We start from the raw sequence: 19039 nt of genomic DNA on the forward strand, positions 1-19039 counted from the left end.
TGAAGCCGAAAATGGCTTCTTTTAAAAACGTGTATTATATATATTTATAGCTTGAATTTAATGGATCTGAAATGAAAAAATCAGGAACCAATAGAATAATCAAACTTTTATTAAGTCACATAACAAAACCTAAAATATTTTTAACAATAAAAATAAATAATAATACCAAATAGGCCTAATATTATTCTTCAAGTTTTATGTTCCATCAAATAAAATAATTTTTAACAGTTGTGTAAAAAAAGATCCACAATTATCTGAATAACTGCACACAAAATCACAGAATGTTCTCATTAAGAGCATGAGATGCTGCACTGAATAGTCTCTCACTGTTCTCCGCGGGAAATGGCATTTGGGGGTTAAAATGTGTTTTTTTTGGCAGGGTTGCCTGTTAAAATTTGCATTCCTGGGTCTAAATATCACATAATTGGGGTCGATTCAACCCGTGGACAAGGTAAAACATCCCACGGGAAAACCGCGGACTTGGCAACACTGCTTGGGGCAGATAAATACCTGCGTGCAATCCGCGCAAGCGATGTAAAGCGGCCTTCGCGCGCCAGTAGTCAAGGGGATTGTGGCTTCTGGCAATGGGTAGTTCAGCTGGATTTGTCTCTATTTGTTCTCATACCGCTGACATGCTTCATCTTTGATAGGCAGACTGGTGATAACAGCTCGACCGTGAGTGAAACCGAAGTGCGTGCGCACGGATGGGAGGGGCGAGTGACATTCATTTTCGGTTTACGTTTTCGGCAGTCTTTTTTATTTCGGCCCGAAACCGATTAGAGATGCACCGGTTGACCAGCCAAAAACCGGAACTGGACTGTTTTTGCTTCTAGCGCGTGATCGGCAACTGGCAGATTTTCTTTGTATTTTTCTGCCGATTTTTCCGGAAGTGCACCCGCGTGCACATACGCCTATATGACAATCATTCGCGAACACGAACATGTCACTGTGTTACAAACGGAAACTGGAGAACTGAGGGAAGAGATGGGGAATGAAGAGCCGCTTTCCTTGCGCGAGCGAGCCGAAGTTGCGCGAGCGAGCCGAAGTTGCGCGAGCGAGCCGAAGTTGCGCGAGCGAGCCGAAGTTGCGCGAGCTGAACTCTCCGCCCCTGCACAAGTGTAGATCGTGAGCGTTTGTTCAGCTCAGCTTCTCACGTGTTGGATCGGATGAGAACCAAACAGACTAACTTGTGACAAAGCCGAAATACTTATTTTTGTAGCCTAAAGAAGAACATGCTGCACTTTAGAAATGAAATACTATCAGTTCTGTATAGGATGATAATTTTTATTTTACCTTGAAATTACATTGACTTAATTTGATTAAAAAAGCACCTGCTGTAGCATCTTAGTTTTTTTCCGTTGCACTAAACATTATTTGATTTAACATTTTGGAACAATAATATACTTTGGTTTTATTTAATTTCACTGGTAAAGACTTTTTTTCTTTACACTGAATTTAAAAACAAATGCCGATTTAAGTAACATCTTTTAATTTACAATTCATTTTCCCGTTCATTTCAGATTGCGGACTTGTTTTCATTAGCCAAAAGCCAATTTAGCCTGTTAAATACCAAATAAACATCTTGTTCATGCATACTTTCGTTCTTTTATTGTGTAAAAAAAAAAAATCGGAAATCTGTATCGGAATCGGCCAGTTTTATTGAAAAAAAAATCGGTATCGGAATCGGCCATGTAAAATCATGATCGGTGCATCACTAAAACCGATAATGCCATTTTCGGCCGAAATTTCGGTGCACCCCTTCTATATAGCCAAAAGTTCTGCCTTTACATGCACATTAACGCCATCCCATTCTTCACCCATAGGGTTTAATATGGAGTCGCTCTAACAGCTCCAGCTCTTCTTTCCTCCAGGTTTAGGAGTGTGTTTATGGGGATTCTTCATTAGTGATGTTGGAGAGAAGGCCTGGCTCTCAGTCTCCGCTCTAATTCATCCCAAAGCTGTTCTATCGGGTTGAGCTCAGGACTCCAGTTCCTCCACACCAAACTCCTCATCATGTCTTTATGGAGACGCTTTGAGCACTGGAGCATGCTGGGACAGGAAGGGGCCGTCCCCAAACTGGGCCCACAAAGTTGGGAGCATGAAATTGTCCGGAAATGTCTTGGTGAAGCATTAAGAGTTCTGACCCCTGAAAAACATAATTTGACTCTGCAGAAAGTTGGCGACTTCTGTGACCCTCAGCATGCGCTGACCCCGCTCTGTGGCTGAGCTGCTGTTGTTCCCAATCACTTCCACTCTGTTATAATCCCACTAACAGTTGAGTGTGGAATATTAAGTGTAATATTTGGCCTTATTGCACAGGTGTCCACCGATCACGGCCCACGCTTGAGTTCTCTGAGCTCCTGAGAGCGGCCCATTCTCTCACTAATGTGTGTAGAAGCAAACACACACACACACACACACACACACACACACTCCTGAGAGCGGTCCATTCTCTCACTAATGTGTGTAGAAGCAAACACACACACACACACACACACACACACACACTCCTGAGAGCGGCCCATTCTCTCACTAATGTGTGTAGAAGCGAACACACACACACACACACACACACACACACACACTCCTGAGAGCGGCCCATTCTCTCACTAATGTGTGTAGAAGCAAACACACACACACACACACAATCCTGAGAGCGGCCCATTCTCTCACTAATGTGTGTAGAAGCAAACACACACACACACACACACTCCTGAGAGCGGCCCATTCTCTCACTAATGTGTGTAGAAGCAAACACACACACACACACACACTCCTGAGAGCGGCCCATTCTCTCACTAATGTGTGTAGAAGCGAACACACACACACACACACACACACACACACACACTCCTGAGAGCGGCCCATTCTCTCACTAATGTGTGTAGAAGCGAACACACACACACACACACACACTCCTGAGAGCGGCCCATTCTCTCACTAATGTGTGTAGAAGCGAACACACACACACACACACACACACACACACACACTCCTGAGAGCGGCCCATTCTCTCTCTAGTGTGTGTAGAAGCGAACACACACACACACACACACACACACACACACACACACACACACACACTCCTGAGAGCGGCCCATTCTCTCTCTAGTGTGTGTAGAAGCGAACACACACACACACACTCACACTCACACACACACACACACACACACACACACTCCTGAGAGCGGCCCATTCTCTCTCTAGTGTGTGTAGAAGCGAACACACACACACACACACACACTCACACACACACACACACACACACACACACACACACACACACACTCCTGAGAGCGGCCCATTCTCTCTCTAGTGTGTGTAGAAGCGAACACACACACACACACACACACACACACTCACACACACACACACACACACACACACACTCCTGAGAGCGGCCCATTCTCTCTCTAGTGTGTGTAGAAGCGAACACACACACACACACACACACTCACACACACACACACACACACACACACACACTCCTGTGAGCGGCCCATTCTCTCTCTAGTGTGTGTAGAAGCGAACACACACACACACACACACACACTCACACACACACACACACACACACACACACACTCCTGTGAGCGGCCCATTCTCTCTCTAGTGTGTGTAGAAGCGAACACACACACACACACACACACTCACACACACACACACACACACACACACACACACACTCCTGTGAGCGGCCCATTCTCTCACTAATGTGTGTAGAAGCGTCTGATTTATACACCTGTGGCCATGGAGGGGTTGAACACCTGAACTCAGTGATTTGGAGGCGTCCCAATACTTTTGGCTATATAGTGTATGTGTATATTACCAGTTGCTTTGTTTCAGACAGAATGCATGGAGTCGTCTTCTGTCCATTTCCACATTCCTGCATGTTTTCCGTCAGATGATGCATCTTAGAGGCCTTTCGCAGATGGCAGGTGAGCTCGATCTGCTGCTCTTGCAGTTCTCCAGTGTCGGTCAATATGAGGAACGTGCAGGAATGTCTGTTCATATAGTTTTAACCTGCAGAGACTTTCAAACAAGCCATTTCTACAGACGCCTACATGCATCTCTCAGGACGCACATCAGTCATTCTGCCCTGAGAATGGAGCGATTATGAATAGCTGTGTGTGTGTGTGTGTGTGTGTGTGTGTGTGTGTGAGACGGCCGGGTCAGGACAGTGAGATTCTGGATCCCCTCGCTGGGACGTTTACATCCACAGCTCAGCGTCTCTTCCAGGAAACACCATCTTCCCCTGTGCTTCTCTTGGCCAAGAGCGTGTCTGAGTGTGTTTTAAATCACTCAATCTGTTTTAAGGATTTGCCTAGTGGCTTTTTTCATGTCTTTGTCAAACATGACATTCAGATGATCATTAAATTTGAGTCAATAGAATTTAGTTAGGAATTTAAATATGTATTTAAATTGTAATTTAAAGGGTTAGTTCACCCAAAAATGTAAATTGTGTCATTAATGACTGAGCCTCATGTGGTTGGACACCCGTCAGACCTCCGTTCATCTTCAGACACAAATGAAGATATTTTAGTGTAAAGCTGATGCTCTGAAAGGCCTCCATTGGCTCAACTTTACACTCTCAAGACCCTTAAAAGACACTAAAGACGTCGTTACAAAGTCCATCTCACTACAGCGGCTCTACAATAACTTTATGAAGACGAGAATAGTTTCTGTGCGCAAAAAAACCTTAAATAACGACTTATATAGTGATGACGATTTCAAAACACTGCATCATGAAGCTTCGAAGCGTTATGAATCATTGAGTCGAATCAGCGGTTCAGAGCGTTATGAATCAGTGAGTCGATTCAGCGGTTTGGAGCGTTATGAATCAGTGAGTCGATTCAGCGGTTTGAAGCGTTATGAATCAGTGAGTCGATTCAGCGGTACGGAGCATTATGAATCAGTGAGTCGTTTCAGCGGTTTGGAGCGCTATGAATCAGTGAGTCGATTCAGCGGTTCGGAGCGTTATGAATCAGTGAGTCGATTCAACGGTACGGAGCGTTATGAATCATTGAGTCGAATCAGCGGTTCAGAGCGTTATGAATCAGTGAGTCGATTCAGCGGTTTGGAGCGTTATGAATCATTGAGTCGAATCAGCGGTTCAGAGCGTTATGAATCAGTGAGTCGATTCAGCGGTTTGGAGCGCTATGAATCAGTGAGTCGATTCAGCGGTTCGGAGCGTTATGAATCAGTGAGTCGATTCAACGGTACGGAGCGTTATGAATCATTGAGTCGAATCAGCGGTTCAGAGCGTTATGAATCAGTGAGTCGATTCAGCGGTTTGGAGCGTTATGAATCATTGAGTCGAATCAGCGGTTCAGAGCGTTATGAATCAGTGAGTCGATTCAGCGGTTTGGAGCGTTATGAATCAGTGAGTCAATTCAGCGGTTTGAAGTGTTATGAATCATTGAGTCGAATCAGCGGTTCAGAGCGTTATGAATCAGTGAGTCGATTCAGCGGTTTGGAGCGTTATGAATCAGTGAGTCGATTCAGCGGTTTGAAGCGTTATGAATCAGTGAGTCGATTCAGCGGTACGGAGCATTATGAATCAGTGAGTCGTTTCAGCGGTTTGGAGCGCTATGAATCAGTGAGTCGAATCAGCGGTTCAGAGCGTTATGAATCAGTGAGTCGATTCAGCGGTTTGGAGCGTTATGAATCAGTGAGTCGATTCAGCGGTTTGAAGCGTTATGAATCAGTGAGTCGATTCAGCGGTACGGAGCATTATGAATCAGTGAGTCGTTTCAGCGGTTTGGAGCGCTATGAATCAGTGAGTCGATTCAGCGGTTCGGAGCGTTATGAATCAGTGAGTCGATTCAACGGTACGGAGCGTTATGAATCAGTGAGTCGATTCAGCGGTTCAGAGCGTTATGAATCAGTGAGTCGAATCATGATTCGGATTGCGTGTCAAACCGCCAAACTGCTGAAATTTGGCTATCCAAACCGCTGAATCGACTCACTGATTCATAACGCTCCAAACCGCTGAATCGACTCACTGATTCATAACGCTTCAAAGCTTCATGAGGTCGTGTTTTGAAATCGTCATCACTATATAAGTCGTTATTTAGGGTTTTTTTGCACACAAAAACTATTGTCGCCGATTCATAAAGTTATTGTAGAGCCGCTGTAGTGAGATGGACTTTGTAACTTTAGTCTTTAGTGTCTTTTAAGGGTCTTGAGAGTGTAAAGTTGAGCCAATGGAGGCCTTTCAGAGCATCAGATTTACACTAAAATATCTTCATTTGTGTCTGAAGATGAACGGAGGTCTGACGGGTGTCCAACCACACGAGGCTCAGTCATTAATGACAGAATTTACATTTTTGGGTGAACTAACCCTTTAACCTCTTGCTGTTCCTGTCGCTTAAGAATAGAATAGCAAAAAACTGATGTGACAAGCCATCAGAACCGAACCGAAAACCGTGGTTAAAAACCGAGGTGTGTATTGAACCCTGGACTAACTGTATTGTTGCATCCCTACTGTACAGAAATAACACACAGTGAAATACATTTTCCATCTGGCCGTGAGATGAAGATGCAGACGGGAACACAGCTCAAACTCCCGGAGCTGTAGAGGAACATGTCTCAATACACACGGCTTCCTCAACAATCCCCTCGGCCGTGTATCTGCTTGTTATTTTTCTCCTGTGTGCCCTTGCATCTTCAAGTTCAGTGCTAAAAGTGGGACAGTTCGGGATGATTTCATCCCACAAATATGCCGCGGGGACAAAGGCACGTTCAGCCGCGGTGATAACAAGTGTGCCATCTTTAGATACACAACACCCGCTCCCCTGATGCCCCCTTCTCTGCCCTCAAGCCCTCCAGCTCCGGCCTTTCACTGAATCAAATGAAAAGAGGCCCTGAACAAAGTTGTTTTGTGTGTGCATGTGACCCTGTTCAATGGGATGCATGGAAATGTGAGTCTCACTACTATGTCTGAAACCGATTGGTGGTGTAAAAGCATCTGTATATTTCCCTTGCGTTCTCATTTTCTAAATCTGTTACTGACAGACTGGGAAGAGAGGAGCCGCAACAATGGAGAATATGAGGAGATAATCAACATTACAGCAGGAAAACCTGCTCTAGTAGAGCCACAAACACAAGACTTGGTTGCCGATATTGACTCTTGTCCATATTCTAACTGCTAACCAGTGTTAATTTTGACAGCAAATTTTGATTTTAGTTTTAGTCATAGTCTTTTGACTAAAATGCCATTTAGTTTTAGTCATATTTTAGTCACCTGAATTAGTTTTAGTCTCCTAAAATCTAATGAGTTTAGTTAAATTGTAATACTTTAAGCATTTAAGCGTCACATAACCGACTGTCACTTGAACTGACATTTTGACATCATTTTGTTTTTGACATTAAAAATACACGAAAGAGCTCAATTCACTTTTTTGTTTGTTTTCTAAAAACATCTATATAGTTTTTATAACTTTGTATTTCTGTTTTAGTTAGTAGGCCATATCAGGTTAAGCTAAAGCTTCAAATAAGTTGTTTAATTTCAGTTAACATTTATTTAATTTCAAGTAATGAAGATTTTTAGTGAACTATTATAACCCTGATACTTTATTTAATATGTGTCAAATACTGGTCTTTCCTCCTGACTATGAATTAAATGGGAATTAAATTAAATACAGTTTATTGTGTAAGCAAAAACTAATATATAATGCGTGACTTTTAATTACAAACAAACTCAAAATACACCGGGACTCTTATTTTGAAATGCCCCTTACTATTGCAGTTGCAGGAGCTCATTCAAGTTCAGGAGATCAAATATGCGTTGTTGAACCGTCTAAAACATATTACTATATAAACATGGTAAAGTAAAGTCATTATTCCTCAGCATTAGTTGATAAACACTGGTCTGTGATAAATGTGTGTTCTTCAGTGATTGAGCCGCTCTGGAGCTGGATTGGGGATGCGTGAGCCGTGTTTTCCAGAGGTTAGATCAGCTCAAACTCAAATGTGCTCATCTGTGACACAGGACATCAGTTCTGACCCCATCTCTGCCCTAATCCACCCTCACTCACACTTTCGTCTCGTTTTTATTTGTTGACAAAATGACAGTTGATTTTCGTCATAGTTTTTGTCATCCAACACTAGTTTTTATTTAGTTATCGTCTCGTTTTCGTCAGTGAAAAAAGGTCGAAATTAACACCCATTCTTCCTCTTGTTTTCTCTCCCTCTCAGAGGCAAATTTGCTGTGGTGAGGAAATGTGTGGAGAAAAGCAGCGGTAAAGAGTACGCAGCGAAGTACATGAGGAAGAGGAGGAAGGGCCAAGACTGCAGAACCGAGATCCTCCATGAGATCGCTGTCCTGGAGCTGGCCATGGCCTGTCCACACGTCGTCAATCTCCATGAAGTCTACGAGATGGCCAGTGAGATGGTGCTCGTTCTGGAGTAGTGAGTATCACACATTCAGGCTTGCTTTAAAACAGCACACACACTTTCCAGCATATCACTACGGCTGGGTTCACAGTATAGAGTGCGCACTTCTAATCATATGAACTAATATTGATTCTTCAATCACAAGATTGATATTTTTGTCTATACTGTTTTCATTTGATGCATGACTAAAACTTCTAAACACTAGTGTTAATTTCGTTTACGAAAATATGACAAAATGTTAGTTGACAACCTTTTTTTCCATGACTGAGACAAAGACGAAGACTAGATGACAAACTCGTCCTTAAACGATAACTGTGACTATATCAACATGCAGTTTCGTTGACGAAAAAAGACGAGACTAAAATAAAAACTTGACCAAAATCACTCCTTGTAACTATGTAAATATTCAACTACTGTATATTACTGATCAGCTCACTTCAATTATCAGTCATAATTAAGAGAAAATGTTGAAAATATGATTTTAAAAATCCTCACTATTAGATAAAAAGTCAAAAATATGATTTTATAAGTCATAATAGTGAGATAAAAAGTCAAATATGATTTTAAAATTCGTAATAGTGAGATAAAAGTCGAAAATACGACATGCCAAGTCATAATTATGAGAAAATGTTGAAAATGTTTTTAAAAATCCTCACTATTAGATAAAAAGTCAAAAATATGATTTTAAGTCATAACAGTTAGATAAAAAGTCAAAAATACGACATGCCAAGTCATAATTATGAGAGAAAATGTTGAAAATATGATTTTAAGTCATAATAGTGGGAAGTCGAAAATACGACATGCCAAATCATAATTATGAGAGAGAATGTTGGAAATATGATTTTAAAAGTCCTCACTATTAGATAAAAAGTCAAAAATATGACCTGCTAAGTCATTGTAGAGATGAACAGTTGAAATTAGGACTTTAAAAATTCTGAGATAAATTTTAAATTTAGGATTTAAAGTCAAAATGATGACTTAAAAATCAAAATTATGATTTAAAGTCCGAATCATGTGATAAAAAGCTGAAATTAAATTTTAAAATGTCAAAATTATGACCAAAACACACTTAAGACATTTAAGAGATGAAATCATGCTTGTTTTTGTTTTTTTTTAAATGCGTTTTTCATTTTTTGATTCACACTTGTAATAATAATATTTACATTATTGTTTTCATTTTGTGCAATATATTTTTTTACATGCGTTTTTACATTTTGAAATCCGTTTTTACAACAGAAATTAATCAATCAAAAACTGACATTAGCTTTTTATCTAAAACAGAATGAATCTCCTGTGTGAAGCTGAAGCATGTGTGTGTGAAGAGCTGGAGAAATAAAGATGACTATGTGAATTATGTGATTTATTGTTTTGAGCAAAATAACCGGGATTATCAATGCATTCATTGACACAAACTAGACTAAAATGCTCAGACATTGAGTCGACTAAAACTTGACTAAACAACTTGAAAGAGTGAATGAAAACGAGTATGTGAATTCGGACAGCTGTTGTGTGTACATCGGAAATGTATTATGCAAAGGGTTATTATATTATATTATGCATATGGGTTATTCTGCTACACAGAAGACGGTGTAAGTTAATAAATAGACTGACTACTCAAAGAAGAATGGGCAAAAAAGTAACTGCTTTATTCTTTCTGTGTTAAACTGACGTTTGTTCAGAGACTCTGAAAATATCCTTAGACAGTTTAAATGTTCTTCCGCATTTCTCCCTCGTTTTGTCAGTTTGTTCTTATATAGGGTTAGATTTTTAAAGTGCTTAAGGTGCCCTCAAATCTGTTTTTTTCTCTCTCTCTCTTTCTCTCTCTCTAAGCCTGTATTAACTCTAGTGTGGAGTTTTTCTACAATATTCTCTCATCATGACAGTTAAACAGGGCATTCTAGTCAATGTCCTGCAGTATTTCCTCTCTCACTCAGGAGAAAATATGACTAACACCCGGTCATGCATAGGGGAAAAAAAACAATATAATTTCGAAAAATACTGTGATATAAATGTTTGCCACTAATGCAGAATGTCCAAGCTCTTTCACATGTAGCTCAACTATCTTGTGCACTTGTACATATTCAAACAAGATGTTTAAATCATAAAAATCTCATTGGCCCCATTTACACTGCATGATTCAAGTGACCCAATTCCCAATGTTTCCCTCTCATGTGGCACAGATGGGATATGACATTTGAACGTGTAAGCAGTTCCGATATCCTCCGATCGGATTCAGGCCTCACTCATATATGGTGATAAATCTGCTGCATTTGCGTCTTCCATGTAAGCGATCAAATAGGATATTCCCCAATAAAAAAGGGACGGAGGCGAATGAGGTCAAGTGGACACGAACTGCGATCACATGACCCTAATGTCACTCTTTTTTTCTCCGCTTTACGAGAGCAATGTTTTGCTGACCTTTAAAGATAATGCAGACATTGAATACTCATCTGGTCTGCATCTGTTGTGTCCATTGCATATCACGCCATTTTACTTCCTTTTTCCGGGTCAGAACATCTTGGACTGTTTCACTAGTGTATAGTGTAAATGCAAATATCAGATACAGGTAGTGATGAAACGGTATGGAAATTTCACATCACGATTATAGTGACCCAAATAATCACGGTTATCAATATTATCACGGTTTTGTTCAAATGAGATGAAAGTGTTCAAAAAGAACATTTCAACAAGTTTTATATTTGAAAATCAACAAGCACTTTTTAAAGCAAGATTCTATTCTGTGGGATTTCCTTCCTTATAATGGCCGTCGTCAATAGCAACACATAACTCATAAATAATAATAATTTGGTGTAAATATAATCTCTAATATTATCTCTGTAAATATATTCTCAAGCAATATTCTCATCAGTGTTCAGCAATGATGCATTTAAATCAGCATATTTTGTGTTAGAGCCCAAACAGTATCCTAGTGAAATAATGCATATCCATATTTTCATGATTTGACAGTTTATTTTATTAAATATCAAAAGGTGTGCATCATACCTGACACCTAGATGAACACTTTACAGTCAGTTTTATGACTGTCATTCTCTTCAAATGCTATTGAAGTCAGAAACGTGTGTAACGTTACCAATGTTGTGTGTAACTTTAGAGACGGTCCCTAAATTCGCCAGCGTTGTGCCAGTCATATCAGAGTCGCTGTGGTTCTGCTGTGTTTGTTTGAAACTCTTCTTGCTGCTGAAATAGAACAGAAACAGTCGACCTCAGTATGATGAGTGAATCTCCTGCATACATCGCACGTTTATCTCTGATCTGAGTGCAGATTTCAGTGAGTGAGAGCCGCTCTGAACAAAACTCCGGCTAATCTGAACGCCTCTGATTTAGGGGTGCACGATATATCGATTTAATATCGTTATCGCGATATCACGTTGCCCGATATTATATCGTAAGTCTCGCGATAATTATGCGATATTTTGTTTATGACAAAATGAGACTCGTTTCACTGTACAGTGTATATACATTCTTTATCGGATCTATTTTTTAAAAAACCGGGTCCCTTCTACTCGCTCCAAAGCTAACCGTCACTCTCTCACTTCTCCCTCCCTCTACACACACACACACACACACACACACACACACACACACACACTTGTCGGGCCGGCTCGACGCACACACCAGCGCACAACAAAACGAAGAGAAAGAAAAGAAAGGACCTAAAGAGAGAGCGAAGGGAGCAAGTGGAGCAAAAGAAAGAACACAAAAGTTAGAAAATGAGTGTTGCTCAGGGAGAAGATGAAATGGTTAAGAACCACCACAAGCCTATTTTTATTTCTCTCCGTTTTAAATATTTCTCTCAGTATATTTCGACTCTGTTTGAGTGTGCCTTTCAGTCTACGCGCTGATATGAGCAGATATCCGACCACTATGCACAGGTTAGGGGTGTTTAGCCACGCTAGCAATGCTGGTGTCAGAGAGTTATACTCACAGAACACTAGAGTTATTCACAATCACCAAAGTTCATTATTTGAATGCGTTTTAAAGCATTAAACATTTCATTCGCGTGCTCATGCACTGTTTTAACATGCGCTGAGCTCGCGCACTAAAAGCCTGTCAAACACGTGATTACTGGACTAAGTAGTCTTATTGCGCTAATACTGTCAAATACACACATGGTTAACATAAACACAGTCAGTTATGTCTAAAGTGAAAGTAAAATCGCGTGTGTGTATTAGATGTGTAGAGGTGTTACATTGACAGCAGCGCAGCCTTTAGTGAACATGCTGCCGCTAGTCCTTAAAGGGCCAGTTCACCTCTAAAACAATGTCATTATTTACTCATCTAATGTTGTTCAAACCTGTTTTAATTTCTTCAGACAGCTGATGGTAGCCATTGACATTCATATTATTATTTCCTACAATGGGGACCAGCAACTGTTGGTTTCCAACATTCTTTAAAATATATTTTATGTCCAACAGAAGAAATAACTTTATTCTGGTTTAAAACAACTTGAGCGCCAGTAATTGATGACAGAATTTTCATTTTTGAGTGAACTCTCTCTTTAATTTTACATTTATTCATACACTTTCATGCTGTACTGCTCTGAGCTGCCACTGTAAATCTTTATATATATTTATTTTATATTATACTATACACTAGGAATGCGTACAAGGTTTTTTTTAAGTAAAGTTTTAAGTAAGGTTTTTCCAAGTCTTTTAAGTAAAATTCAAAAAGAGTATTGCAATAAAAACAAAAAATAATAATAAAAATAATAATAACTCTTGCTGTTCCTGTCGGCTAAGAATAGAATAGAAAAAAACTGATCATCAGAACCGAACCAAAAACGTGGTTAAAAACCGAGGTATGTATTGAACCGTGGACTAACTGTAGTGTTGCATCCCTACTGTACAACCAGATATGATTATTATTTATTTATTCATGTTGTACCAGTCCAATATGACTGTCAGTTGAAAACCTTTAAACCTTGTGTTGTAAGAATTTGTTTTATTTGTTATGAATCTATTTTGATGCGTTTTCTGTAACTTTTGTAATTTTACATAGGCTTAAAAATATCGAAATTAATATCGATATCGCAATTTTCATTATCGATATCGCAATATCACATTTTTGTGAATATCGTGCACCCCTACTCTGATTATGAAACATTGCATTCATAAACTCAATAGAAACACGTGTAAGTGGTTATAATGCGCAACACGATTATAACAGACGGCTTTTGAGAAGACTATAATAAGTTTGACCGCCAAAGTGGCTATAGTGTGCAGCCGAAATAACGTTAACTTACACCCGCAAATGGTGGTTGTTAATGTCAAGCCCTGATTATTATCCCTTAAATGTCGCCCTAGTGTTGTCTGAATTTGTTTGTTCGTTTCACGTTATTATTTCCAGATGTAGTTTTGGTATTGAGGTCAAAGTCCACTTGCCTTGCGTTCACAGATGTGAAGTGTTTCCCCATTACAGCGACTTTCTTCTGGCATGTTCTGCAGACAGGGTGACCATCTTCCCTCAGGACTTCTGTAAAAGCCAAAATATGAGCACACCTCAGATTTGGTCCTTTAAGAGGCTGAACAATCTCCTGTCACTGTCATCTGCCATTTATTCTCATTCAGAAGCAGCGGTGCTGTGCTGCGCCTGAGCCAAACTGACGCTGACTGGACAAGATTTACCGCAAGTTTTCTAAATAGTGATAATAACACGCGGTTTTAATGATAATTCAATTTTAAACGATATTTCTAACTGTCACTACATTTTATCGTGGTTTATCGTGAAACCGGTAATAGTTTCATCCCTAGATACAGGTCGCTTTTAAAAGATGATGTAAGCGGGTCGTCAAAAACATCGTCACCAAATCTGTGCAAGTGTGGCCATTTAGTCACTACATTTGCAGGCTTGTGCTGTAACTCAATCAGTGAAACTGCCAGGCTGTTAAATATTGAGGTGAAATCCCATCCTATCCAATTAAGGAAGTGCAGAGCGACTGAGCTCAGAGATTGCAAACCTGGAGGTAAATGAGCGGTAGATTGAAATAAGAGATGGACATGGAGAGAAAACAAGAGCGAGTGAAAAGCAAAGAGCACTAATCCACCCATAAACCCCCCAAAGCATGCCTCAGTAAGCAGTCGCTATTCCAGCAACGCTCAGCATCCACACACACACACACACACACACACACACACACACACACACACACACACACACACACACACACACACACACACACTCTGCTCTTTCAGTGGGGTAATATATGCATGTGCACTGGCATATTGGGTTTCCCTTGCAGCCAAATGCTGAGATTGACATTGAACGACAGGACAAAGCGTTTCCGGGCTCATCATCTTTACTGTACAGCTGCTGTGCTCTTCACACACTAGGGGGAATTCACTCAATATCTGTTTGTGTGCTCCAATTCAGCCAATATTGTCATCCTGTTGGTGGTCATATGAAGCAAATTTGATCTAGAAAGGTCACATTGATAGTTTATTTCATTTGGCATGAAGTGGGTCACACATTTCTGGCTTCCACTCGAGCATATCCTCTCTCTCTCCAGCCCTGAACCACCCAGACAATGAGCACAGATGGGATTTAACTTCGTCTCTCTGGACATTTTGTTTTGATCTGAGGTTTGATGGATTCATTGATTTTAATCAAATTTGGACTGTATTTCATTATGACTCAGCGACTCGTTCCTGGGGTTTATGGTGAACTGAATCCCTACAATATGTCAAAGCGTTTGCACTTTGGCATCGGAGTATAATGCAGATCATCAGACATAAAGCGAGTGTCTGATCAGCGGTGCTGGTTTGTTGCTGTGCAGCTGCTTCTGTCCTGGTTGACCCGGTTCCCAGTGTCCGGCGTGAATGGACTGACCCTTGCAGTGGGCAGAGGGGTCAGCGCAGGAATTTTAATCTCACACACACACACACACACACACACACACACACACACACACACACACACACACACACACACACACACACACACACACACACACACACACACACACACACACAGTCCATAGAGTCTTTCCAACCATGGAAACCGACAAGACTTGCACGATAATAGTTCTCAATTCTTTTAACATTTAATCAGAATTATTGCACAAATCAAGAGGAAGTCAACTTGCATGGTGTATTTGACCTCATCCTGATGGATAGTATTTATCAAAATAAATGGACCCACTTTATATTAGGTGGCCTTAACCCTTAATCGTCCCTTGGGCTCCAGCTGACCCCACTGGACTTTTCCTCCATTTTTTAAAAGTGTTCCCTTCATCTCAGGGCCATGAGAGACTGTGACTTTTCCTAAATAATCTATCTAAACATGCACAACAAATCTGGGCTTGATTTGGTTGTTCTAAAGGTGTGTAAAAAATTTTTTACCGTTTAAGTCCCTCTGGGTCAGATTGACCCCACATTGAAAATGAATGGGAAAGTGTAAAAAATTTATTTTTTGCACTTTTTTGGTAAAAAAAAATCAACTAAATCCAGTATAAATCTAAAAATTTCCACATTTATATCAAGGTCTGGTCCTAGAGCATAAACACAAAGTAGAACAAACTTTCTATCTCATACACACACACGCACACAAACACACACAAACACACACGTGTGTGACTGCAACAGAGAGTATTTTTATTGAAATTGGCAAATAAAATCAACAAAACTGGCATAAATCTGAAAGATTTACATACATAAATGAAGTACTAATACTAGAGCACAAATGCAATATGGAACAAGCATGTTCACACACACACACACACACACACACACACACACACAAACACACACAAACACACACACACACACACACACGTGTGTGACTGCAACAGAGAGTATTTTTATAGAAACTGGCAAATAAAATCAACAAAACTGGCATAAATCTGAAAGATTTACATACATAAATGAAGTACTAATACTAGAGCACAAATGCAATATGGAACAAGCATGTTCACGCACACACACACACACACACACACACACACACACACACACACACACACACACACACACACACACACGTGTGTGACTGCAACAGAGAGCATTTTTATAGAAACTGGCAAATAAAATCAACAAAACTGGCATAAATCTGAAAAAATTCCATACATAAATGAAGGACAAATACTAGAGCACAAATGCAACATGGAGCAATCATGAGAAAGAGAGGGAAAAGGGCAAATAAAAGAAAGATGAAAGGCAGCTTAACTTCTGCATAACTTCCCTCTGGACCTCTAGTGGATAATGTGCTCATTGCACTCTCTCTCTTTAACTATAATTCCTAAAGTTTTTCCACAAACCTACAGATGGCGGTATTCTATCTCTAACACATAGAGCAATGTCCAAAAACTATTTATATTTATTTAAGATAATCATTCAAGTGATTTTTTTCATAAAAAAAAATATTTTTAATGAGCCAATTCATGACATAGTGAAGTATTTGTGCAGTAAATAGGTAAAAAACTACCAAATACCCACAAAAACACAGCATAAATGTATAGTTGAGAAGTAAATAAAAAGATGTATAGTTTTCCATGTAAAAACATTATATTTCCTTATGCAATCGCTCTGTAAAAGTTTGGGGTCTATCTGAGCCCAAGGGACTCAAACGTAAACCCTGAGGGACGATTAAGGGTTAACTACTATGTACTAACATGTTAATTAATCATTTGATACAATGCACTTATTGTTTACATACATGTTTTTACATTGTACTTACATTTTAAAAAATACATGCATGTAATTACGTCTGTAATTAATTTCTGTAGTTACATTTGTAATTACACTGTTGACATTTGCCTTACACCAAACCCACACCTGTCCCTAACCCTACCCTTATCCCACCTCAATATCAGCAAAAGTGTTTTGCAATACATTATAAACACAGTAAGTACATTGTACTTATTTTTTGATGTAAGTACATAGTACTCAAGGCCACCTAATATAAAGTGGGGCCAAATAAATAAATTAACACAAAACATTCAACAAAAAGCTTCTCCCAAAAGCTAAACCAGTCAAATTCCTAATATTAACTCCAATGAATCCAAATTATGTTTACGTTTTCTATTAATTCTTTTAATAAAGCAGGGCTCAACTCCTAAAGATTTTTTTATACTAGCCTGGTTTGGTCAGTGGTTAAAATTGTTATTTGTCCTGCCAAAAATGTTCACTGACCCCACCACTAAAAAGTATACTAAATAAAATAGCCCTAGTTATTGTCTTTGTTGTTTTTGACCCATAACCTTAATAAATAAGGTTGTGACCCTAAAAACTACTAGCTTAACTCATATACATTTCAAATATTGTTTATCAGTAATTAGGGTTGGGTCCCGAACTCGGTACTTTTAAGGGCACCAACCGAATTATGTCGGTACTATCGGGTACCGATTCACATTAAATCAATCCGTACCAAATTTCGGTACCTGAGAACACATCTGGAACACATCTGGAACTCATCTGGAACGCATCTGGTGATATAGACGAGTGTCTGTGAATATTAAACCGTAAAAAGACAATTTAAATACGAATCCTGCGTGTCTCTGCGCGAATGAATGCCGTAGAGGTACGGTTTACCACACACACACACACACACACACACACACACACACACACACACGTTGGGTTTTCATGTTTTATGGGGACTTTCCATAGGCGCAATGGTTTTTATACCGTACATACCGTATATTCTATCCCCCTACACTGCCCCTACCCCTAAACCTACCCATCACACACACACACACACACACACACACTGCCCCTGCCCCTAAACCTACCCATCACACACACACACACACACACACACACACACACACACACACACACACAAGTCAAGTCAAGTCAAGTCAACTTTATTTATATAGCGCTTTTAACAATGTAGATTGTTTCAAAGCAGCTTTACAGTGTTAAACAGGAAAATAATGCAGCATAATTTTATTCAGCTGTATAGCCATTCTGGAAAAATTTCAAGTATCATACAGTGACAGTGTGGGCTTTAGATTAATAATTTGATCAGTAATTTAGTTTAAATGGTTAATTTAGTTTATTATTTAGATGTATTTTGATGTTTAGTTGAAAAATTTAGTGTCCCCAACTGAACACGCCAAGCCAGAGGCAACAGTGGCAAGGAAACCAAAACCCCATCAGGTGACCTAATGGAGAAAAATAAACCTTGGGAGAAACCAGGCTCAGTCGGGGTGCCAGTTCTCCTCTGGCCAATTAACAAACAGCGTATTATTATTATTATTCTGGCAGTTTTACAGCTCGGAGGTCATAATAGATCAGAATATTCGAGGGACCGGGGGCAACATGCTGGAGACGGGTTTATTGAGGATGATGTTGATTAAATAATTATTAAAGTGCAATATTCGAATGATCGGAGGCAACACGCAGGAGACACACACACACACACACACAAACACAAACACACACACACACTGCCCCTAAACCTACCCATCACACACACACACACACACACACACTGCCCCTGCCCCTAAACCTACCCATCACACACACACACACACACACACACACACACTGCCCCTGCCCCTAAACCTACCCATCACACACACACACACACACACACACACAAACACACACACACACACTGCCCCTAAACCTACCCATCACACACACACACACACACACACACACACACACACACACACACACTG

General features: G+C 40.0%; 1 protein-coding gene across 2 annotated transcripts in view; it reads left to right on the forward strand.

The window, feature by feature from the left end:
* The window catches only part of stk17a (serine/threonine kinase 17a), an 83833-nt gene that overhangs the window by 23740 nt on the left and 41054 nt on the right, over positions 1-19039 (forward strand). The window contains exon 2 of one of the 2 annotated variants that reach the window (XM_079806033.1): positions 8200-8412. The exons of the other annotated variant lie outside the window; for it this stretch is intronic. Within the exon in view, the coding sequence (XP_079662159.1) occupies positions 8200-8412 (213 nt within the window). The remainder of the gene's footprint in view (positions 1-8199; positions 8413-19039) is intronic. 2 annotated transcript variants of the gene reach the window in all.

The sequence above is a fragment of the Gobio gobio genome (genome assembly GCF_949357685.1).
Source record: "Gobio gobio genome assembly, chromosome: 23".
Lineage (NCBI taxonomy): Eukaryota > Metazoa > Chordata > Actinopteri > Cypriniformes > Gobionidae > Gobio > Gobio gobio.